This window comes from Anopheles coustani, chromosome 3 (assembly GCF_943734705.1).
Source record: "Anopheles coustani chromosome 3, idAnoCousDA_361_x.2, whole genome shotgun sequence".
NCBI lineage: Eukaryota > Metazoa > Arthropoda > Insecta > Diptera > Culicidae > Anopheles > Anopheles coustani.
This window is the reverse complement of record NC_071288.1, coordinates 33,913,378-33,935,818: the sequence shown is the minus strand read 5'-3', so window position 1 is coordinate 33,935,818 and position 22,441 is coordinate 33,913,378. Positions and strand designations below refer to the sequence as shown.

Below are 22,441 nucleotides of genomic sequence, written 5' to 3'. Positions count from 1 at the left end.
AAATTTATCGCTCCAACGATGTGGCGCGTAAGGTCGCGTGGTGTCACCAAGGTCGTGCCCTGCGTTACCACTTCAGGTACGCTTCGTCTAAGTACCGCCGCTAAGTACGAGTGACGGTGGCTAGAGCGATGATCGAGAAACTCCTCTTGCGGACCCGAACATACGCTTCGCTCCACGTTGATAAGCCTCCGCGATCTGTGTAGAACGTGTACAGGCGGGTCTTGCTGATTCCCGTCCTCTGCGTCTTTGTGTCGCGATCGAGCAGGGATCGCGCCCGGGAGCGTTGGGGGTGGTGAGGGGCCTGAAACAGCGAACGCGAAATCATTCGCGCGATGTAATGTACGATGGAGGAGCACAAACACCGCGACAGTCGAACGGTGGCTTGCGAACGGTTCGGAACGCTTCGTCGCGGTGGTGCAAGTTCGTGAGCAAACCGTGTTGCTCTGGATATTCGCGAACATCTCACAACACAGGATACGTTTACACTTTGCCCCCCTCCCCCCTAAGGCAGATACTGTTGCAGTTAGGGGACATTGCAGTTGTGCACTGCATTCAATTGCAACCGATTAGCCCCCAACCGAGAAACCCGTAAAAAAGAGTGGTCCACATCGTCCCGCTGCGAGTGAGGATCAACCACCACGGGCCAGAATATACGACTGTTCTCGAAGCCGCCTGTTGCCTGGACAGGAAGTGCATGGTGCCAGGAGGAACGCCTGGAGCAATCACTCGGCGGTGACGCAATCACCGAGCTGATAACCAGCCCCCGTGCCTGAAGGAAACCCGGCCCGGAGAAAGAGAGTACCTAATCGATAGAGTTGTTACGACCGGGGCGTGTAGCTTAAAGAGACTCACCAGCGACTATTCCCTAGCCACTTACGTAAGCTAGTGTCCGTGTGTACTACCTCTGTGGTTCTCCGCGATTATAATACAACCGGGCGAAGCTCGCCAAGCCCGCCGGTACGGGGACAGGACGTGTCTTACGGGGCTCTCCAATGTTTCGCCGTAATTGGTTTAATTGAATCGTTTGCATAAAACTTTCTACCACTAAGCGCACTAACCCGAGCGAAGTCCGCTTGGGCCGTGGTTCGGTTCGGCGACTTGGAATAGGACCTCGACCGCCGTTCGTGCGGTAGACTGTCGTCGACTTTTAATGGTGGCGCGTGCTCACGTGCAGGAACTAAACAACTGCAAGTCACTTCAATCGGTATTTGCTGTTGAGATATCTCCCTAGCTGGTTGGCGCCAACATGGAACTGTGGCTAATATGTTTGGGGCTTTTCCTACGGCTGGTGAACGTGCTGTTGAAGCCGATCGTCGCGTTTGTCGGTGGCACCAAACGGACCACCCCGTTCCCGGAGATCCGTAACGATATGCTGAACATTCCGGCGGTTGACCTGGCCGAGCGGATACGCAACAAGGAGGTAAGAACTTGAGCTGGAAATTCTGTGAGCCTACTAGAACTCCTTACGACCGGTTTCTTCAGTGCACTCAACCGGCCGTACCTGTGCGATCAAGTGTAACCACCGGATACTAATGCCCCTGCTGACCTCAGTGTTCGCGTTCGCGATCGTTCAGCATTTTGAGGCTCAACACGGAAGTGCTTCACGCGGTACAGCAACCCCTCCGATCGATCTTCATCTTTATTGCTCGCACTCTGTATATCTCTATATTTCGCCCTGCCAGTGGGAAGTAGTAGTTCCCACATGTGATAGTGACCAAAACAAACAGCCAAACAAAGAGGCCCCACGAGAATGGGTTGGGTACGTCTCGATAGTTTACCTATCATCTTACATCGCACTTGAACCGGCAGCACAGCACTTCATCCAACGGTTCGCCTGATCGCGATCGATGCCGGCACTTTGTGCGTGGATGATAACTTTTCAACTATGTTTGCATTGTATTGTCTGCCAGTGGTTGGTTTTTCCTTATTTGATCGTGCATAATAGTACATCGCAATTTGACTTTATTCGCACCCGATGTCTATTTTGATGATGTCCGATAAACGCTGCGAGTCTGATTGCTGTAACGTGGGAAGGGATGGATGATAAAACACGATTGTTTTTGTGTGTCCCAGACTGTGTTAATTTGTTTAAAAGCGTGATCATTAAAATACGATTAGAACGTAAAAAGAAGCGTGACGATGTGCGGCTGCGCTTCCGCATGGAACTGGCGTTAATTAGTCAGAAAGCTGGCACAGTTTGTGGTGAGCTACATTTTATTCCACCGAATTCATGTAACGTTTATAACTTCAGTAGCTTTTTGTAAAGCCGAATGTGAGGCAAAATATTTATATATGTTTTAGGTTATTATATTCTTCAGGATTTTCCTATACAATACAGCAAGTTTTACAAAAATGTGGATGATATAATTTTGATATTGTAACCTTGTTTGGTACTTCATTTTCTTAAAGATTTCTACATGTCTTTTACTCTAATTTTTTAATGCTATTTTTAAGGTCTACAAAACAAAAGGCAAACCATGACCAAATGTTAAATTAAAAAAAAAAAGAAGAAAACATGCATGACATACATTCGCCCTGATGATGTTCCTTATGCGGAATCCGTGAGCGAAACCCGATTGAATTATGACACTCTTAAAAACTCCTCATCATCCCGCCCGAACGTTGGAAGTGGGTAAAAACAATCCATTCATTGTTTCACCGATACGGGATGGCTCCGGATGCTACCAAGCGTTTTTTATGCGTTACCAAACCTCTTAACGATACTGCTGAGCGACAACAAAAAAGGGAAGCATTCCTTAAAACCAGTGGGCCTGTCATACCTGGAATTGGTTCTGCGGTTCTTGAGGCACGGAAGCCCGTAGAGAACATACCGCTCGATGCTACGCTGTGGCTGTGAGTAATAGTAATAAACACGAAGCCGTCTCGAGGATGCTTCACTCCTATCGGCGTTGTGTGTGCGTTGTTTGCTCCACACTCGCGGTGGCCAAGAGCGTTGAAACGCGTCGAGGGGCCAGTCTGGGCCAGACCGTACCATCACGGCGCAATTAGCCGGATACGGTCGGGCCACTTGGTCACGGGCTGGGGCAATCGGGAGTAGCCACTGTCTCATGTGGATATAGCATTGACCTCATCCTTGCCCACATGCACATGTTTGGCATGTCCCTGCCCTACAGAGGCACGGCAGCAATTATTCTATCGGTCAAATTCTAGCATTCGGTCGCTTTGGCTAGGGAATACACGCACACAGCCTTTGCCATTTCGCCCGCCGTTAGAACATCGGATCGGAACCGGTTTTTCGCGGCACGCACCATGTGTGTTCCTCTTTAGGATTAACCTCAAAACTTTGGGTGTCATCCAAGTCTAAGGTATCGATGGTTAGACACGTTTTTTGTGAATGAAAGAAATTAAATGAAGTCTTGTCGTTCTGAATCGGAAAACCAGTTTCCTTCCCAAAAAGACGTAGGTTTATAAAAAGGAGATTCTGCCGTGCACCATTATCGTGTAGGGGGGTTTTGAAAACAGCAAGAACATCTTGGAATTCTTAATACGCCACCAAAATTTGCTTTCTTTGTTGAGATGGCGTAAGCTTCAAAACTAAAACCCCGGAAATGCAGCCTTTTGTGGCCAGTTCCAATTTATATACATAAATGTGATAATGAAACCGAATCGCGCTCGGTTGTTACCTTGATCGCGAAAATGGTCGGTAAACTTTGAAAGCGGAAGCCGCGAAAAGTTCCGTTGGAGAGCAAACCGATGGAAATAAACAGCGTGTGAACCGGGACCGGTACGGTCAATTATCCCGCAGCGGGATATTGATAGTTGGTGGGGATAAATAAAGAAAACAAACAAACGAACGAACGGACAAACGTACAAACAAACGTACTTGCCAAAAAGTATGTGCGTACTGCATTTGAAGCGCTGGACAGGTTTTTCAACAGGTTTGCACAGCTGTTTTTGCATGCCCGTCGTACTGCACCGCGTTCGGGTGGTCGTGGGTACGAAAGTCAATAAATTTTATAGCCTAAACATGCCACCTGCGGTTGGCAGGTCGTGGCATGGCTTCACCGTTGCAGATATGGTCTTTCGTGCACGTGGTGATCGTGTTGCGTTTGAAATCGTGTCACTATCGCCTCACCGTGCTGTTGATCGTGGTAACATGTGTACGTGGGTAAAGTTTAGCGGCGTTGGGTTGATCGAAAAGTGTGGCCGGAGTTGATCCTTCAACTGTACTTTCGATCGATCGAACAATCTACTGTAACTGTTGTAATATGATTAAAATTGATTCGCTATCGTTGTAGCTGTCCTGTATGGATTTGATCAAATCAAGCATGATCTTGAAGCATAATACGATCAACATATTTGATTTACTTTTCATTCATAATTATGTACAGATCGAAATTACCCCAAACGATAGTTAAATATTTTTCGATAATCTGATATAAATCGTTGTAAAATAAAGTTGATGTTTCAAGAATCGAAACGATATTTAATAATTTGACTGCAAATCTTTCACAAATGAAGATCGAAGAAAATTTGGATGTTGTAACAAAGTAGGAAGGAAGGAAGTTGTAATATAGTAATTACAAAATTGTGTTCTTTGGGTAGCTTAGTCTATTTATAAAATGTTTAAAAATAAGCCTTGGGTGTCATTTGCTTAATGAATAAGTTTTATCAAAAGTTTGCTAAAAACATGTACTCATGCAGGTTGACAGTCAAACTGTATATTCGTAAGTTGCACTAAAGTTTTCTCACGGGTTCAATTCTTTGCCCCCACGTGCACACAATTCCATTGTACCAATGCCAACAAGGTCTTGAATTTGTCCTCTAATCATTGGCGATTAGCGTGATCGTACAGGTATGATGAATTTGCACAAAAACGCAATAAAAGCAACGCAGACACTGTGTACCGTTTAACATTCAAATGAGTGGTCCGTGTTTTGTCTTTAACTGTCCTAACGTGATTGAGTTTATCGACATATTTTTGAGCCGGTGGTCCATTCCTCACTTCTCCCGTTTCATTTTCCTTCCCGCGCAGCTCCGTTCGGAGGATGTGGTACGGGCGTACATCGAGCGGATTCGCGAGGTTAACCCACTGATCAATGCCGTGGTGGAGGAACGCTTCGAGGCGGCCATCGAGGAGGCCCGCAAGGCGGACGTACTGATCGGCGACACGCAGCCACTCTGGCTGATCAAGAACTATCCCCTGCTGGGCGTACCGTTCACGGTGAAGGAATCCTGTGGACTACGGGGCGCCCCCATCACCGGCGGCTCGTTGGCTCGCAAGGATCGGCGGGCGACGGCGGACGGAGAGGCGGTGGCACTGCTGCGGACGGCCGGGTGCATCCCGCTGCTCGTCTCCAACACGCCCGAGTACTGTCTGAACTGGGAGTCATACAACCACATCACCGGAAGGACGCTCAATCCGTACGACTCGCGGCGCACGGCTGGCGGGTCGTCGGGGGGCGAGGGTGCCCTTATCGGGGCCGGTGCATCCCTGTTCGGCGTGGGCAGTGATGTGGCCGGATCGATCCGGGTGCCGGCACACTTCAACGGGATCTTCGGCCACAAGCCAACGGCAGGTGAGAAGAGACACTTACTTAAGGGAATCAAAATATTTATGGAAACAAATTCCTTAATTATGGAAACAAACTTCTTTATTTTTCTTTTTTACAAAAGTGCTGAAAAAAAATACTCAAAAACTGTTTATTTCTGTTAGGAAACGATGTATGTTTAAAATTGTCTATTTAGGGTTGGTAAAAATTTAGCAGAATTCACAAAAAAAAAATTAAAAACACAATTATGTTTAGCAAGAACATGATGTAAAGTTAAACGGATTTGTTTAAACAAGAAATCGATTTTTTAAATTAGTGAAAGTATAATTTTGTTCTTCTATTTTAATTATAAAATAAAGTAAAAGTGGCCAATAGTATTGCTCAAAAACATGTTTATCAGACGCATTTCTTTTTTGTATAAATTTCAAATTCTCAAGGTCAAGTAATTTTGATAAATTTTGAAAAATAACTTTGATTTATTCAATAATCGAATCATTTAAAAGAATTTTTTGATAAATGAGTCATTCTCTCTGTTTTATCGTTTCTGTGATGGTCATTTCCAGGCGCCATCTCGATCCACGGTCACTTTCCGATGTCGACGGACGAAAAGTTCGCCCGTTTGCTGACAGTCGGTCCGATGTCGCGGTACGCCAAGGATCTGCCGACTCTGCTGCACATCATGGCTGGTCAAAATGCTTCCCGACTGCGCCTAGACGAGGTCGTCTGCACGAAAGACATCCGGATTTACTACGCCGACGATATGGGCTTCAACCCGGGCCATGTGCCCGTCGACGACGACATCAAGATGGCCCTGTACCGAGCGGTGCAGTACTTCAAGGGTCACGGTCTCGCAACGGAGCGAGCCGATTTTGAGTACCTACCGGAGGGAATGGAGCTGGCGTTCAGTGTCCTGCAGTCACTCGAGGACGTTCCGAGCATCTTCCACCATCCGGACAACCCGAAGGCGACACCCAGTTTGCCCCTGGAGCTGCTTCGATGTGCCCTCGGTCAGTCCCGGTACAGCCTCGCCGGTGTCATGTTCTATGTGATATTCGCACTGAGGCACTTCTTCTCCGCCGACCGTCTCGACACGTACCTCGACCGGGCGTCCAAACTGCGCGAACAGATGATCGTAAGTGTAATTCGCACTCACGTCGAACCGCTTTTCATAACTTTTACTTTCACATTTCACAGGAGACACTCGGCACAGACGGTGTGCTGTTCTTCCCGACCTACCCCACAGCCGCCCTGCGTCACTACGAGTCCTTCGGGCACATCATGGGCGTCGGGTACACGATGCTTTTCAACGCACTCGGACTTCCGGCGACGCACGTTCCACTCGGTTTCGACCGGAATGGGCTTCCGATCGGCATTCAGATCGTGGCAGCTCCCTACCAAGATCGACTGGGACTGTGCATAGCGCGTGAGCTGGAAGCGGCCTTTGGTGGTTGGCAGGCACCAAAATGAAACCGGTAGGGGGGATTACACAAACAACCGCATCGGTTTTCTTTAGCTCCAGTGTCTATCCCTATCGCCGCCATCACTGTTGGGTTCTAGGTTAGTCTACTTAACTACTTGCATCGATTGAAGCCATTCGTTCCTTGCGCCGTAGAGCAATACGCGCTGAATGTTGCGTTTGTTTCGCTGATGACGAATAAATTTAAGTTCGACGGTTGTGACCGTTTGTTTTTTATATGCATTATTCGTACTCGTTGTGCCGTTTTGGCCCATTTCTCGATGACATTTGAGGCACCGACACGCTACACCGATAGGCCCTGATCCTCCGGGGGAGAGTTTTATCGGTGCGCTCGCGCTGATAAGTGTCCGAAGTCCGTCGAAAATCCGAAACGGAACAACCACCAACACTGGCACCCGGATGCCCTTTAGTGTCTACCGACGGTGATAGCGGTGCAGTGTGTGGTTTCGTTCCCTATCGACCAAGTGCGATAAGGCTTGGATCGGTCGGTGTGGATTTGATGTAGTTTATATTTCGTTCCAACACAGAAGGCTGGGGAAGTTCCAGTCGAAGTCGGTAGTCCATTGAAGAAAGGTGTGTTCTTCCGTTGTTTCCATTAATTTTAGTTCCCTTTCTCGCGGTAAACATCATCGTGCGCCACACGGTCGACCTTTGATTGCGCGCTTTGAGAACTCACTCATTAGAATTGCAAGTCGCTGGGAACACGGCGTCGCCATTCGCTTCCTGCACCTGTCTCGCTAACGGTTATAGCAAATCAAAGTAAATCCCTAACCGTAGGGAGTGTTAGTAGTCGCGCCGGGATAGGGTAGATCGTGTGAAATCTATCCGGTTCCGTTCTAGTGAGTTCTAGTTCAGAGATTCCCCTAGTGGTGGGAGAACTGGTCCGCAACGCTAGACTAATTGTACCTCTCGCGTGGTTTTGCCATTTCATCTACTACTAGTATTTGAGGCTGGTTCGTCAACTACTAAACCGCGACGCGTCAGTCGAAATGGAGCTGTTACTGAAGGTGGTTGCGCTGATACTGCGCGTGCTAAACGTCCTACTCGAACCCATCCTGGCTTGGCTCGGCGGTGAGCAACCGAGGTCCGAACCGTTCCCACCGATCCGTGACGAGCTGCTGCGCGTACCGGCCACCGAGTTGGCGGAAATGATACGCCGGCGTACGGTCAGCTCGGTGGACGTTGTGCGTACGTACGTGCTGCGAATCCGTGAGGTAAACCCTCTGATCAACGCCGTCGTCGAGGAGCGATTCGAGGCGGCCATCGCTGAAGCGGTAGCTGCGGATGAGCGTGTGGCAGCATGCCTTGGAGACGAGAGCCAGCTTGCGGAACTGGCCCGCCAGGTACCACTGCTCGGAGTGCCACTGACGGTGAAAGAAAGCTGCTCGCTGAAGGGTATGTCCCTTGGAGGTGGTGTTGTGCGCAGACAAAATCTGACCGCTTCCGAGGATGGTGAGGCGGTAGGAAGGCTTCGGGCGGCCGGTGCGATTCCGCTTCTTGTCTCCAACACGCCCGAATACTGTATGGCGTTCGAGTCGTACAACTACGTCACCGGAAAGACGCTCAACCCGTACGATCCGCAGCGAACTGCGGCCGGTTCTTCCGGTGGCGAAGGTGCCCTGCTTGGAGCCGGTGCATCGCTGTGCGGTATCGGCAGTGACCTGGGCGGATCGATCCGCATTCCAGCGCTGTTCTGTGGAGTGTTTGGACACAAACCATCGGCAGGTAAGGGTCGCGCCAATGTTTTTCTCTTTCCAATTTTACTTATCTGACTTTTCCCTCCCGAGTCTTAAAGATTAGTCATTTCCGATAAGAAAACATTGCGTAAAGCATGGGACATTGTTATGTCTGCGTACTCTCGTAATGTTTAATCTCGACAAAAATAAATTCTCATACACGCGAGCAATCATTAGCCTCCGAACTGCAGCCTGCGCATCCGGATGTACGCCAGCGATGCTCTTTAACCTCACGAACAACCAAGGGATCGTGCATGTTGTCAGGCAATCTTGCCACTCGCAGTCTAAAACAACGCCAATAAATCTACACCGAACGGTCAAATCGTTCGTTGGTGCAGGCAGGAAGTATCGAGAACTTGTTGCTCGCAGAAATCAGTTTGCCGCATTCTAATCGGAGTCATTGAGAAGAAAAATGAACTCGGAAATGCACTATGCTAATGAAGGCAGCTTTATTACGATTTCTGTTGCATTCGCGAGTCTGTGTTCGGTTTTGCCGAGGTAGAAAAGGGAAGTAGGCAAGAAAGTGGTAGGTTTGCTAGAGGCACCACCGTTTAGGTTACTTAATTTCCTAATTAGATGTAATAACACTACGCGATCCTCCGGTTTACCGGAGTTTAGTCCATGCACATGTGAGAAGGGAAAAATGATTCAGTAGGAATGAATCATTTTCTTTCACCGAGATTCAAAATGAGCAATAATTGGTGGACGCCTGGTTTGGCGATAAGTAACCGTTACCTATCGCTGGATGCCTCAGCTGATAAGTGTTATCTAGGCACTCGCATGACGCATCCATCGAAACCATTCATTAGTCAGGCAAAATACACCCGTCCTTCGCCTCTTTTCCCCTGTACGGTAGTGGAAGAAAGTAAGCACAACGGACGAGGACACGTACTACTTGTTCAAGAGACTGGTTCCATAATTGGTCTGATTGTGTATTCCATCCGTGGCGTGCCGATACACGCCGGTGGTAGTTTGCGGTTGCGGTTAAGATCGAACCGTACCGGGGCCAGCATCGCCATATGGGGTGGAGGATTCGCGCACTTGGTTTACTTTGGCCAGTGTCACACCTTATTGACAGAACGATTCATCAACAGGAACTGGGTTACTATCGAGCACGACAAACTTGGAATTTCGATAGACACAAACGTTAGATGAGCGGACTCCTACGAATAGTTATGGGTATTGGGGTTTAACATGGTTAGTGAGTTGCATTATAAAATATCCGTTTAAGCTTTTTATTATATGCAGGTCACTAGAGGTGCCTAATAAATCAGCTTTGTTAGAACATTGTTTAGAACACTTGAAGATACACGCATTTCCTTCCCATTCTTCTTTAGTGCTCACACAAAGATGCCGGACGAATTAGTTACAGAAGTTACAGAAATTGCAAATATTCCGAATTACCTTAAATTTAAATAGAATGTGTTTGTGTCTGTCAATGTTATTCAAAACCTAAATCATCCCTAGAAACGTTAAATAAACAACCTTTATCCTTCTTTATCGCTTCAGGAATTGTTTCAATCAAAGGACACCTGCCCGTCTGTGAAGACGCCCACTTTGATCAGTTTCTATCGCTCGGACCAATGTGTCGGTACGCGAAGGATCTTCCCCTGCTGCTGGAGGTCATGAGTGGACCGAACGCCAGTAAGCTGCGCCTTGCCGAACCGGTCGATGTGTCGAAGGTGAAAATCTACTACCCACAACGGTTAAACCTCACCGTGAATGCCGTTCCGATATCGCCGGAAATTCGCGAATCACAACGTACCGCCGTCAAGCACTTCCAGGACAAGGGCAACTACTCGGAACCTCTGAATTTCCGCTATTTCTGCGACAGTATGCAGATTGCATCGGCCTTGCTGCAGACTTTGAACAAGTTGCCCAATGTGTTCGAGTCGAAGAATCCGAGCCTCCTGTGGGAGCTGGCGAAGGTGGTGTCGCGTCAGTCCGAGCATACGTTTGCCACCATCTTCATGTACTTGCTGTCGGCGACAAAGGCAACGGTGAGCACGGAACAGCATAAGAAGTACCTGAAGATGGGCGAAGAGCTCAAGCAGGATTTCACGGTAAGGCATAACAAATTTCACTTATCAACGAAACGGGTGGAAATTAATTGGTAACGCTCTCGTTTTGCTTCTCTCAGAATAAACTAGGAACTGACGGAGTGTTCCTGATGCCATCGTTCCCGAAGCCCGCCCTGCGCCATTACGAATCGTTTGGACACGTCACCGGATTTATGTACACGATGATTTTCAATGCACTCGGTCTGCCGTCCACTCAGGTGCCTCTCGGGTTTAACCGTCACGGACTACCGGTCGGCATTCAGGTGGTTGGCGGCCCTAACCAGGATCGACTGTGCCTTGCCGTTGCGCAGGAGTTGGAGAAGGCGTTTGGTGGCTGGCAGGCGCCAAAATAGGCCGATCACACCCAGACACACGTGTCCATCGTTACGTCTTCAACAAAGAACCAATATCATTGTGTCATAGAGCACACCTGCCCCGCGGAGGGGAGATACCGACACTTACCCGGTGTCTGACATACGATACGATTTTCTTGCATGAATCCGGAATAATCTAAACCTTCGAGAAGTGCACGTGCAAGTAAGAACAGTCATGTTATTTACCAAAATAAATATCTAGTTTGTAAGAATATAGGTTGTTGATTGTTAATTGCATTTAATAATGAATTTATAGATACCTTTTTGGTGTCACAGCTGATGGAAATATATGCGTTTTCAGTACCAGTATGGCACCAATGTGGACATTCCATAGTTTCGTTTGAAGTGTGAACCGGTTCCGAAATACTGCACTCGCTCTGTAACAACCTGCCCCAATAACGCAATGGTTTTACCGCGGACGAACCAAAGTGGGGAAATGAAAATTTGTAAGGATTCCTTCCATTGATGCATTACTGGGGCTCCGCTTACAAAGTTAGCGTACAGCGACCCCTCCGACGTGAAGCGCACGGCACAGTCGTTCGAGGTTGCAGCACCAAACCGGTCGCCAGTGCTAGTCCTTCCGGGACTTTTCAAGCCTGTGTTACTGTAAAATAGTTTTAATCCTTCTCTGCGGAAATAAATTCATAGAAGTTTAAAGTTATGGACCCGTGTATCGCTTGAGCGTCGTAATTATGGCCTTTCGGTTTAGCAGGTCTTTCGATCGACTGCTGGGAAGTCAACGGGAAGGTCTGTTTGGCGCGCCCGAACCGAGTGGCGATGGGTCCCGGAAGTTGTCCCTATTCTTCGCCACACTTTGCGTGGTCGATCTTTTCGGTGTGTTTCCGATCGTGACGCTGCCGAAATCGATCATCTCCTGCGGGCTGTACGGATTCCCGTTGGTTCTGTTTGTCATCACGCTGCAAATCTATACCGCCGTCGTGCTGGGCCGCTGTTGGACCATCGCCGAGAAGCTGGACCCATCGATAGTGGCCAAGAATCGGTACCCGTACGCAGCCATCGCCGAGTTTACGTATGGTCGACGAATGAGTGTTTTCGTGACGGTGCTGCTTGATCTGACCGTGTTTGGAGGTGGCATTCCGAATCTTCTTGTGGCGGCCCAGAACCTACAGCTGCTCGGATCGCGCATCAGTGGTAGCACCTTCGAGGTATCGTTTTGCTACTGGCTAATTATCATCGGACTGTTCCTCTGTCCCATTATGTGGCTTGGAAGTCCGAAAAATATGCGCACACTAGCGAGCATTTCGGTGGTCGTTTGCAGCAGTGTGGCTATATTGACGTGGATATCGATCGCGGAAGATCGTTCCCAAGATGCTACCGGATTTGTGCCGTTCAGTGGAATCACACTCGGATTACCACCGTTAGTACAGCTGCTCAAAGCGTACGGCATAATTGCGTTTCAGTTCGACATCCACCCGATGCTCTTGACGATCCAGGTCGATATGCAGCATAAAAGGCATATCGGTAAGGCGGTACTGTATGGCATCGTAACCACGTGCACGCTTTCTGCCGTAACTACCCTGCTGACGGCGTACCGCTACGGGATGGATGCCACCAATAATGTACTGCAGATCTTACCCCGGAGTTGGTCCTTGTACCTTACGATCCTGCTGGTAACGTTACAACTCTGCCTATCCAGCGCCGTTGGGAGTTCTGCTCTCTTTCAACATATCGAAGATGTGCTCGGTGCCTCTAGAGGTAAACTCAGACTCAACGAATGCTACCTGAATGCGCCATCTAAATGTGCCATTAAATTTCGTTACAGATTTTACCATTAAACGATGCATCATACGATCGACACTGGTGTGGCTTGCCGTTTTGATTGCCGAAATATTACCCCGGTTCGATTTGGTAATGGGCATCATCGGTGGTACCCTGACCGGGCCGTTGATCTTCATACTACCACCCCTTTTCTATCAGCGTATGTTGGAGTTGGAAAAAATTTACAGCCAAGAGCTGAAACGCTCCTACTCTACCGGGTCGTCAGAGTTTTCGGAAGCGCGCCTCGACGATACGGATAACGAATCCGAGCTATCCGTTCGGCACGCCTGGTACGGTACTATCGGGTCGATGGGATCGCAGTCATTCGCGAGGCTGCGAACATCCATTGATCTGTGGTTGGAAACGGCTGGTTCGCGCCTGCGACAGGTTGGGCAGTTTATGTACAGCGATTGCATCCTCGCCGGGTCGGTGATTGTGTTCGGCATCGCAGCAACTCTGGCCTCGACGTACTACAACGTATTCGATGTCCGGGAGTCTCAGCTCTGGTTTTCGTGCCTTAGTGGATGGCGCCGATGATCGCACAGAGCTTCATGTATCTATTCAAACGTATGCTTACAAAAATCGTGATAGTCAAAACATAGTTAGTCGAGGCAATAAAGAGCTTTTGTGTTTTATGGGACTTTGATCTAAGTTAGTAGTACTAAATTATAAACACATGGGCAAGCTTGGGTACGAGGAACAGAAAAAACAAAATTGCGAAAATTTTACCGGCATTTTTCTAACACGCTTTCCAGACTGCATCGTCGCGTAACGCGACGTCGCCTGACAGGCGCAGAACTCCATGCAAAAAAAACCTCGCGCGATTCGCGCCACATCGCGCAAGTTTTTTTTTATATGGAGTTCAGCTCCTGTCAGGCGACGTCGCGCTGTAGTGTGGACCCCGAGTAAAGTTAAAGTCCTTAGTTTCATATCGAGTATTGTTTAATATTTGTCATGTATAATATAAACGCAAATAAATTATTAACCCAATTCGGTATGGTTGTGAGAATATGTCATTCGTGTGATACTATTCTTATTCATCAATAAAAAAGGAATACAATTTGTAAATTAATCCTACATTTTGTAAATTAAACGAAAGCATGAAAAATACATTTTGTCAACGTTGGTACGACTAGTGTAAACTCGCCGACAGTACGGAATGGCAAATTCGCCATTTCGCCGCATATTGAAAAAGTAAACAAAACTAACGTCAACATTATCAACACGAGGTCTAGATTAACTTTGCAAAACCGTAAAATACTGTCGAAAGACCATTATTTTTTGGAGTCAAACAGAGTTGTATAATAACTTAAGCGGAAATGGATCCTGGATTTTGTCCAGATTGTGGCACGATTCTACCAATTCTTAAAACAACGCAAAAAGTTACGTGCTACTCTTGTCAAAGCGAGTTTGATGCTTCTGGTAAATACCGGTACCTTTAACAATTTGCCTGCTGTTTATTAAGTTTTTCTTTACTGTTTTGTAGCTTTCGGAACGATGGAAGCGGAATACACAATCCATTTCAACTCGTACGAAAACAAAAAATCTGATCAAGCTGACCGAGCGGAACCGGAAGAGGCTGATGGGCCGATCGTAAACAGACAATGTCCCAAATGCAGCAACGATCAAATGTCCTACGCCACACTGCAGCTACGTTCGGCGGACGAAGGACAAACCGTATTTTTTACCTGTACCAAGTGCAAGTGAGTATAACTACTATCGTGGCGTGTAGAGGAGATGCTGAAACATGTACTAATTCGTAATTACCCATTTGCAGGTTCAAAATGTCCGAGAACTCGTAATGCACTGTGTCCTAGAGCTTTGTTGAAAAATTATATATAGTTATACTCCTAACACATTATGTGTGCAGATTTCGTTGTTTAATCCGAACGATCATAACAATACGTTAAGTCGTGGCATAAATAAGAGAATGATACAAACGGTCATACGAATTTCAGGTAAAATAAATCCAAAACATGTTTCAGAAAACATTAATTCAATGTATTTGATTCGCATTTCTGTTTCTATTATAATTGTATAATAAATATAAGTTTTCTAGAGATGGGATTCTTTGAAATGTTTTGGAACGGATTGGAACTGGGATCAACAACCTTCGGAGCAAGTCCGCGTAACTGGGTGCAAAGAACCTGTAATGGTGACTGCGTGTATAAAAAACAGGCAGGTCTTCTTCTTCTTCTTCGGCGCGGATTTACTCCAGTACGGCTATTGAATCCAACTTCCTGGGCCTTCGCAAGCTAACCTGGAGACATAGATCTCTATTGATTAAGGACTGGCTACTAAAGGCCATATGTCCTGATTTTCTGTGGTTGTTCTGATTTTCTGTAGGCGTCACATTTTGACTGCCACCATGCAGCCAGGAGCACTGCTAGCCAACCACGCTAGTGCGCAGTCAAAATGTGGCTGTTCACCCGCCGTCACGAAAGGAATATTTCCTTCCGTTTGTGAGATCGCACGAAACCCGTGATCCGCTTGATTACTCAAACAGGCGGACGGTGCACCTACCCGTCGTATATCCACGTAAAGAACAGGCCGGACGGTCCGGCCCAGTTCACTGCGTGTACAAGTAGTAGTATAAATATTTTATAGAGGCTTTGAGCCGGGTGGCTTCTTTCACCTCTTGCGCGTATAAAATATGAAAAGATCCGGACGGTGCACCTACCCGTCGCTTTTCGTCGCGTTCCAAAGAACCTGTAGTCTCCTACATTCTGCGGAACTGGGTGCATCATCTCTCATTGGAACGGATCGTTCCAGCTAGGTGCTTCACGGAACTCGCAACACTAAACATTCCAGTCGTGTCGTTCGAGGTGTGCAGTCGAGCGGTGTGCCGCGGATTAATTTCAGTGAAAAAAGCAGTGAAAGCAGCAAGAGTGCCGATTTTAATATTACGTTCCGTTGTTTGCCGTTTTATTCTTCGCAAAACGTGAAGTAACATCACAGTGCTGTGCTGTGTATATTCAGGGAGGTTTGGGTAGCTAATCTGTCGACAACGATGAGTGAAAAACAGGATCCACAAAATGGCGATCACCAGAACGGCCGCAACGAAGATGATGTAAGTAAAGCTGCTAACTTTGCTGGCTTTTCGAGCTTAAAACCATAGACATGCACTATATGTTGAATCTTCTAGTCAGGTAGAACGTTTTAACAAGTGAATTTGCATTTAAACTGTCTTGTACGATTCGGAAATGATGAATGTAGTAAATTTTACTCTGGGCGCCATGTTGGATTTAATCGAAAAAGATGCTTCCGACGTTGAATGCAGTGTATGTGCTTGTCTCTTTTTGTCGCTAGGGTCACCATTGCAGGTGGAAAGAGCGCTGGCTCGCTCGCACCTGCGGGGTAAAGTTTGAAATAAAAAAAGGAAGCCGGGTATTACATCGTTTAGAAAATGGTTGGTTGGCACGATCGATAAATTAAATTCCCGGCATTTTGAAAACATAAAAGATAACTATTTTTGTTTATTATCGCACAACGTTTGAGGTAAACAAACAAATCACTACCAACCATTGTACTTTTATAGTGAATCTTTACTTCGCATTATTAATGTATAATAAATGATCCCGATTATTCCGTCCTCATTATCATCCATTAGTTTTCTAACCATTTGAATTAATTCCGCTTCTGGATCATAAAGTCTGGATGCATTAAGTAATGAGTAATTGCTACCAAGTAAAACAGTACGGGAGCTACACGATTATCGTATTCTCTTTTTTCGGCGTCGTGAAGCTATGTAATTTAATTCTCTGCGCATGTATGAACTTTTAGATGTGGAGGCTTGTTGTAAGAACAGTGCAATTGGGTGGGCTGGATGGGCAGAAACAAAAAATAAAATCATGTTATGCTCCAATGGGTTGCAAGTAAATGAAACACAATTCTTATCTTCCCAGGAGATTCGCGAGCCGGAACACCTTCGCAAGCTGTTCATCGGCGGACTCGATTACCGCACCACCGACGATACGCTGAAGGCGTACTTCGAGAAATGGGGCAAGGTGGTGGACGTGGTCGTCATGAAGGACCCGAAGACGAAGCGCAGCCGTGGCTTCGGCTTCATTACCTATTCTAAGTCGTACATGATTGACGAGGCCCAGGCGAGTCGCCCGCATAAGATTGATGGTCGCGTGGTGGAGCCGAAGCGCGCCGTTCCGCGTCAGGACATCAACCGGCCGGAGGCAGGCTCGTCGGTGAAGAAACTGTTCGTCGGCGGACTGCGCGATGACTTCGATGAGGAGCATCTGCGCGATTACTTCTCGAAGTATGGTAACGTAATTTCCGCCTGCATCGTGACGGACAAGGATAATGGCAAGAAGCGCGGCTTCGGGTTTGTGGAGTTCGACGATTACGATCCCGTCGACAAGATTATCCGTAAGTATACTATACAGTGTTTTTAGTATTCTTAGCGCACTTTCTCGCATGAATTTTCTGAATTGGAGCTGTGCCTAATTTATTGTTTTCATCTTTTGCAGTACAAAAAAGTCACACGATTCAGAATAAGCTGCTCGATGTGAAAAAGGCTCTGCCGAAGCAAGACATGGACCGCTACAAAAACGATATGGGTCGTGGTAGCGGGGGCGGCGGTGGTGGCGCCTGGGGCAACCAGCGCGGTAGTGGCGGCGGTGGCTGGAACAGCCAGCGTGGTGGTGGAGGCGGTGGCGGCTGGGGCAACCAGCGTGGTGGCGGTGCCAACGACTGGAACAGCGGTGGGTTCAATAACGGTGGTGGTTTTAACAACGGCGGCTTTAACAACGCCGGCAGCAACTGGAACAACGGCGGTGGCAATCCGTGGGACAATGGCTGCGGCTCGCAGGGCCAGGGCGGCTGGGGCAACAATGGCGGCAACTGGGGAGGCAACAGTGGAGGTGGAGGTGGTTGGGGTGGCAATGAGTTCGGGAACAACTACCAGCAGGGCTACAACGCTGGCCCGGTGCGAGCCGGAGGCAATTTTAATCAGCGAGCGGCGCCCTACGGTACCGACGGTAGCTATTATGGCGGGTACTAGTCGAAGGCTAACCGATTAACTTGCGTTTCCAGGCAATCAAGGTGGCGGCGGTTACGGTGGCAACGGGAGATACGGGAATAGCCGTAGATATTGATAAGAAGAAAGGAAGATGAAGAGGAACGGATTAAAAGAGATTGAAAGTAAGCAAACTTTGCCATTCGCTCTACTACCAACCCATGTTTTCACACTAAATTCAAATCGCTCTTACCACGTTTTTGCTATTTGTTGTTGTTGTTGCGCGCGCCTCCTCACCACCACCATCGAAACGAAACTCTGCCGATCGTGTTACGCCTTTCTCACCAACTTGATGTTGATGTTGCTCCACTCATCGCCACCACTAAAATACCTCTACTGTTCTTGTTGTTGCCTCACCGCCGACCACACGCCACGCGCCCGTGTTGCTAACCGTAATTATTCCGTTGCACCTTTGCCCCGCTCAATCCAGATGGACCCTCTACCGCACATAAACGCGCAGACCGAAGGTAAATATGACAAATTTCATTTTAATCCTTTTTCCATTTTCATTTGTTTTTCACTTCTGGTGTGATATCCGTTACCCCACATACTCCTATATTTGGTTTCCTCTTATCAGTTACATTTCCTACCGTTCCCTTGAAAGGGAAGTTATTATTTCGCTCCAGAGTTTTGCATTCAGCGCAAGGTTTCCTATTGCTGGCGCCTGCATAGCAATTACCCACCGAGGTATTTAAACAGCGAGTGCAAAGATGTAGCGAGACCAAGTTCTGGGGATATTTAATTATCTATTATTCCTTTGTTGGTGGGGGGTTTCAATTGCTGAGAAAATGTGTCTCTCGGCTGCAATTCTCTTTCATCATGTTGATGCTTCTTCATTTGGACGCCTGTTGTGCACATTCCCTCAACAAGCACACGCCGGGCGTGCCAAGCTGTTTGGGGTGTGCTATGGTTATTTGTTTGTGTAAGGCTTTATTTCCTCCAATTATTCCCCAGTTTACCTTCCCGTATCTTCTCCACTAAGCAAGTCAGTATTGTGTTTCTTTAAACGTTAGCCAGTGTCTGCGATTTTCAAGAAGGTAGCTTGATTGTACGAGTTTCCAGTGCCTTGACCTCCCATCTCTAATGCCAACATCATATGTATTTTTCTTCATTCTTATTAGGTACAAATCAGTTTTAGAAACAGCTAGCTAAAACACAGAGTCATTGCAAACCAAAACACACAGTCGTGAGAAAAGCGTAAATGAGAAGGGAGGCTCAGTGTTAATGGCAGTAAACAAAGAGAAAAGAAAAGGGCTCGGTGTGGGAGACAGGACAAACGATGGTACGATCGGATAGGCCACGCAGCAGCACAGGAATTCTCGATCTCCAGGGGCCAGAAGAGACGCGAAGGTGCGGAAACGGTTTGAGATATTGAATAGTGGAGCTAAATAGTATCTCACCAATCGATAGACAACAAATCAAAAAAGAACCGAAGTCAGCATCGCGGCAGGTGCAGCAGCAAAGCAGAGCAGAAGAGAGCCTTATCGTCAGTTTTGGGTGGCCATGCTTCTACACACAATACAGCACAGGAGGAGAAGAGAGGAGGAGTCGTTGGTCACATAAGTTTGAGAAAGTGCAACAGAAATCCACACACAGGATCATCGCGCGTCCCCTCACAGTCGATGGGAATTCTCGATCACCTTAAGAGGACAAAAGAGGATAAAATAGCGCAATGGTAGCGAGTCCTTACAGAAGAGACCACAGGATTTGCTTCTCAACTCCCCCCTTTCCACTCTACGGCTTTAGGAGATAGCAAGCTTTCATCCACTTTGAGGTGCTTCTCGTTCAGAAGGCATCGTTACGGTCGTCCGGTTTCCTTACTCCATCGCTTGCACCTCTCTTCTGATTGGTATTGTTGGCTGACGTAGCAAAATGCCAGCATAATATGTCTGCACATCAAGAGCATAGCAACAATTTACGAAGCAAATCTGCTCGTGCTTTTGTAAGTTTAATAAGGCTTCTTCGAACGACAAATAGACGACAATCCTGCAAAAATACACGTTCATGGAGTAGAAACCTATGCCCAATACACGGTGAAGCAACAATAAGAGAATCGCACCCAATCGAAACCACCGGGTGTGCATCCTAAGCACTTACGATCTCGTTGAGCAAACAGGAAGTGAAAAAAAGCGAAAGGTTTATTCCGCCGTTTGCTACTTTTGACCGCATGCAATTAATGCGCACCAAAACAACTACGCGTGTGCACGCCACCTTTGAATGTTGCAGTTCGATCTGCGAAACAACCAGCAAGTAATAACATATTTATTAACTATTAATGTGTAGGTTTATGGAAAAAAAAGAAACAGCTTAGCGCGTAAGAAAACGAGCCGCCAGCAGGTGTAGAGATTTTGGGTTTAAACACGTTTTATTTGTCACACATTTTGAACAAGTTTTATACACACAAACACATACCAACCCCCCCCCTTACCTTATTCGTAAAAAGGAAACCATGTTCAGATAATTGGATAAAGTGTACTATCCATCCATGAAGGGAAACTTTCCACACATAAGGGTAGAAATTAACGTCGCGGGGGGGAAGAGTAACACGATTGAAGAAGGGCATATCTAGTGAAGCAGTATAAAACCAACATTAGAGCAGAAGCAAAAGGGACTAACGTACATTGTGTAGTGCAAAACAGTGTTTAAGTACCAATTTCGATAAGGAAGATCATATACCTTAAAGAAAGCAAGAAGAAATCGTCCAGGGAACATAGAACATGACCAGGATTTAGGTGTCCTGCAGGAAAGAGAAGACAAGAATGGCAAAAACTGTACTGAAAATTAGTAGTCTCTCAACTTTTCATTTGTGTATATAAATAGTACTATAATTATGCTTTTTTTCTGTAAGGTTTAAACTGACTTTTATGTAACTGCTGAAGGGCGATCGTTAGATCTACAAAATAGAGAGGGTTTACTCTAAAATTTATCTCACTCTATGGAGTGATTAAGGATGTTCGTTTCTTTTGAATAAAGCTGCAATAACAACACGATAGGAAGAGCATGTGCGACCCAGAAAAAAAAACAGTAGAACCCAATCAAAGTTTCGTTCAGTAACCAAACCAAACCCTACTTACAGTTCCACTTAAATTACGCACTGATTGATTTGTTAATTTTCCGACAGACTGTAGTAGCGTTCTTTAAAAGATGAGAAAGAGGTCGTTGCAAGTTCATCCACTTAAGGCAGGAATATGAGAAACTAGAGAATACAGTAATATTATCTGACGGATCGCGCATACATATTCGAGAGTAAGTTCTTGTCGCAGAAGCAACCAGAAAACAAATAAACAGAAAAGCCAAGAGAGTACCGTTTGTATTAATTGCATTCATCACAGGTAGTCTAACACAACAGGTCGGTCAATTGTACAGTGCTTGTTTGTCGGTCAATTTGTCGTAGAGATGGTTTTTCAGGAAGCCATTACGTGAACGCGCAATCATTTTACCAAATCAGACGGACAGCAGATAGACTGGACAGAGGCTGAGTCAGTGATCAGATTCTTCTTGTACCGCAGTACAGGTTCGGTGGCATCCTCGAGGGAGAGGTTCTACAATCATGTGTCGTCAATCACGTCGTCGTGTAGGTGCAGATTCGCTTTGAGGATCTCTGTATATATAGTATCGTGCGTATCTCGTATCTGACCAGCAGGAAGACAGAAAGTTTTTCCCAAACTTGTTCGCAACTGCGGCAACCATCACAGCTTTGGACAGGTTTGTAAAAGAAGCTGACATGCTAGGGGAAAGCTCATCTTAGTCGTTGCTTTGCTGTGTACAGGCATCAGGGAAGCTTTTATTGGACGACATACGACGATAATTTCAGGGTAAGATGATCCTTAGAGATACAGACGTTGAATAATTTCTTTAGAAGCATCTCATTTGTTTCATTTAGTTGGTTTAATTTTTGGTCTTTCGATAATATAGCTTTAGCAGCGCGTCCAGTCAGAGAAACGAAGAATTGTGCCCCTACGTACCCAATCGTCGTTGTAGGTGCAAGCAACAGAAAGAAACTAAAAGCCACCAGCGATAGGGGTCATTCGTAGCTCGGAACATAATAAGGATCTCCCACACTGGTCCGTACAAATCCAACCGAGAGATTGCAAGATCTCGTCAACTCAATTTACCTTTTATATATTTTTGAATTTGGCAAGGGATTTTGCAGAAGAAATTTTGTAAATTTCTTTTCATGTTCATCCTAACATCGGTCCCTAAAATTTCTTTTTTTTCTTGTCGACTGCATCCTATAAATGCTATACATTGGTGTGATACTGGTAGATTCATTTTTCTAAACAACTTTATTTTATGCTGCTGTAATTATGATTTATTTTTGGTTTCTATTTTTATGTTGAATTGCCATTTGCTGACTCTGTTGGGACAGAGAGATTGCTAAGCTAGGTTCTCATGGAGTCATCAGTGAATTCAGTCGAAAGCCGGTACAATGCAGGTAAGGCATTCGTACTTCAAGCGTGGACCACTGTCGGT

At 46.6% G+C, this 22,441-nt stretch overlaps 6 protein-coding genes across 7 annotated transcripts in view; 5 read left to right on the top strand and 1 right to left on the bottom strand.

Moving 5' to 3' along the window:
- Positions 1 to 22,441, bottom strand: part of LOC131271470 (adenylosuccinate lyase) — a 331,885-nt gene that overhangs the window by 4,079 nt on the left and 305,365 nt on the right. The gene's annotated exons all lie outside the window — the stretch shown is intronic.
- On the top strand, positions 1,247 to 7,156 carry LOC131271469 (fatty-acid amide hydrolase 2-B-like). Its single transcript, XM_058272909.1, has 4 exons — positions 1,247 to 1,420; positions 4,997 to 5,540; positions 6,077 to 6,645; positions 6,708 to 7,156. Exons 1-4 carry the CDS (start codon positions 1,247 to 1,249, stop codon positions 6,978 to 6,980), a joined length of 1,560 nt encoding a protein of 519 aa, XP_058128892.1. The 3' UTR covers positions 6,981 to 7,156.
- On the top strand, positions 7,980 to 11,447 carry LOC131271465 (fatty-acid amide hydrolase 2-B-like). Its single transcript, XM_058272906.1, has 3 exons — positions 7,980 to 8,715; positions 10,236 to 10,789; positions 10,867 to 11,447. Exons 1-3 carry the CDS (start codon positions 7,980 to 7,982, stop codon positions 11,137 to 11,139), a joined length of 1,563 nt encoding a protein of 520 aa, XP_058128889.1. The 3' UTR covers positions 11,140 to 11,447.
- Positions 11,853 to 13,476, top strand: LOC131271466 (uncharacterized). Its single transcript, XM_058272907.1, has 2 exons — positions 11,853 to 12,876; positions 12,944 to 13,476. The coding sequence occupies exons 1-2, from the start codon at positions 11,853 to 11,855 to the stop codon at positions 13,474 to 13,476; spliced, it is 1,557 nt and encodes a 518-aa protein (XP_058128890.1).
- On the top strand, positions 14,146 to 14,928 carry LOC131271491 (DNA-directed RNA polymerase I subunit RPA12). Its single transcript, XM_058272936.1, has 3 exons — positions 14,146 to 14,361; positions 14,426 to 14,642; positions 14,717 to 14,928. Exons 1-3 carry the CDS (start codon positions 14,259 to 14,261, stop codon positions 14,739 to 14,741), a joined length of 345 nt encoding a protein of 114 aa, XP_058128919.1. The 5' UTR covers positions 14,146 to 14,258; the 3' UTR covers positions 14,742 to 14,928.
- Positions 15,760 to 21,270, top strand: LOC131271475 (heterogeneous nuclear ribonucleoprotein 87F). Of its 2 annotated transcripts, XM_058272920.1 has the most exons (6): positions 15,760 to 16,009; positions 16,845 to 17,319; positions 17,421 to 17,921; positions 17,986 to 18,093; positions 18,399 to 18,435; positions 19,090 to 21,270. In XM_058272920.1, the coding sequence occupies exons 1-4, from the start codon at positions 15,950 to 15,952 to the stop codon at positions 18,045 to 18,047; spliced, it is 1,098 nt and encodes a 365-aa protein (XP_058128903.1). In that variant the 5' UTR covers positions 15,760 to 15,949; the 3' UTR covers positions 18,048 to 18,093; positions 18,399 to 18,435; positions 19,090 to 21,270. The 2 variants fall into 2 exon arrangements, with proteins under 2 accessions (XP_058128903.1, XP_058128902.1); XM_058272919.1 differs by having other exon boundaries at positions 17,986 to 18,435.

Coding starts and splice junctions, on each gene's coding strand:
- LOC131271469 (XM_058272909.1), top strand. CDS start 1,247: ATGGAACTGTGGCTAATATGTTTGGGGCTTTTCCTACGGCTGGTGAAC. Junction 1,421..4,996: donor AGCGGATACGCAACAAGGAG/GTAAGAACTTGA, acceptor CTTCCCGCGCAG/CTCCGTTCGGAGGATGTGGT. Junction 6,646..6,707: donor AACTGCGCGAACAGATGATC/GTAAGTGTAATT, acceptor CACATTTCACAG/GAGACACTCGGCACAGACGG.
- LOC131271465 (XM_058272906.1), top strand. CDS start 7,980: ATGGAGCTGTTACTGAAGGTGGTTGCGCTGATACTGCGCGTGCTAAAC. Junction 8,716..10,235: donor TGGACACAAACCATCGGCAG/GTAAGGGTCGCG, acceptor TTATCGCTTCAG/GAATTGTTTCAATCAAAGGA. Junction 10,790..10,866: donor AGCTCAAGCAGGATTTCACG/GTAAGGCATAAC, acceptor TGCTTCTCTCAG/AATAAACTAGGAACTGACGG.
- LOC131271466 (XM_058272907.1), top strand. CDS start 11,853: ATGGCCTTTCGGTTTAGCAGGTCTTTCGATCGACTGCTGGGAAGTCAA. Junction 12,877..12,943: donor TGTGCTCGGTGCCTCTAGAG/GTAAACTCAGAC, acceptor ATTTCGTTACAG/ATTTTACCATTAAACGATGC.
- LOC131271491 (XM_058272936.1), top strand. CDS start 14,259: ATGGATCCTGGATTTTGTCCAGATTGTGGCACGATTCTACCAATTCTT. Junction 14,362..14,425: donor AAGCGAGTTTGATGCTTCTG/GTAAATACCGGT, acceptor ACTGTTTTGTAG/CTTTCGGAACGATGGAAGCG. Junction 14,643..14,716: donor TTTACCTGTACCAAGTGCAA/GTGAGTATAACT, acceptor ACCCATTTGCAG/GTTCAAAATGTCCGAGAACT.
- LOC131271475 (XM_058272920.1), top strand. CDS start 15,950: ATGAGTGAAAAACAGGATCCACAAAATGGCGATCACCAGAACGGCCGC. Junction 17,320..17,420: donor TCCCGTCGACAAGATTATCC/GTAAGTATACTA, acceptor CATCTTTTGCAG/TACAAAAAAGTCACACGATT. Junction 17,922..17,985: donor TCAGCGAGCGGCGCCCTACG/GTACCGACGGTA, acceptor TTGCGTTTCCAG/GCAATCAAGGTGGCGGCGGT.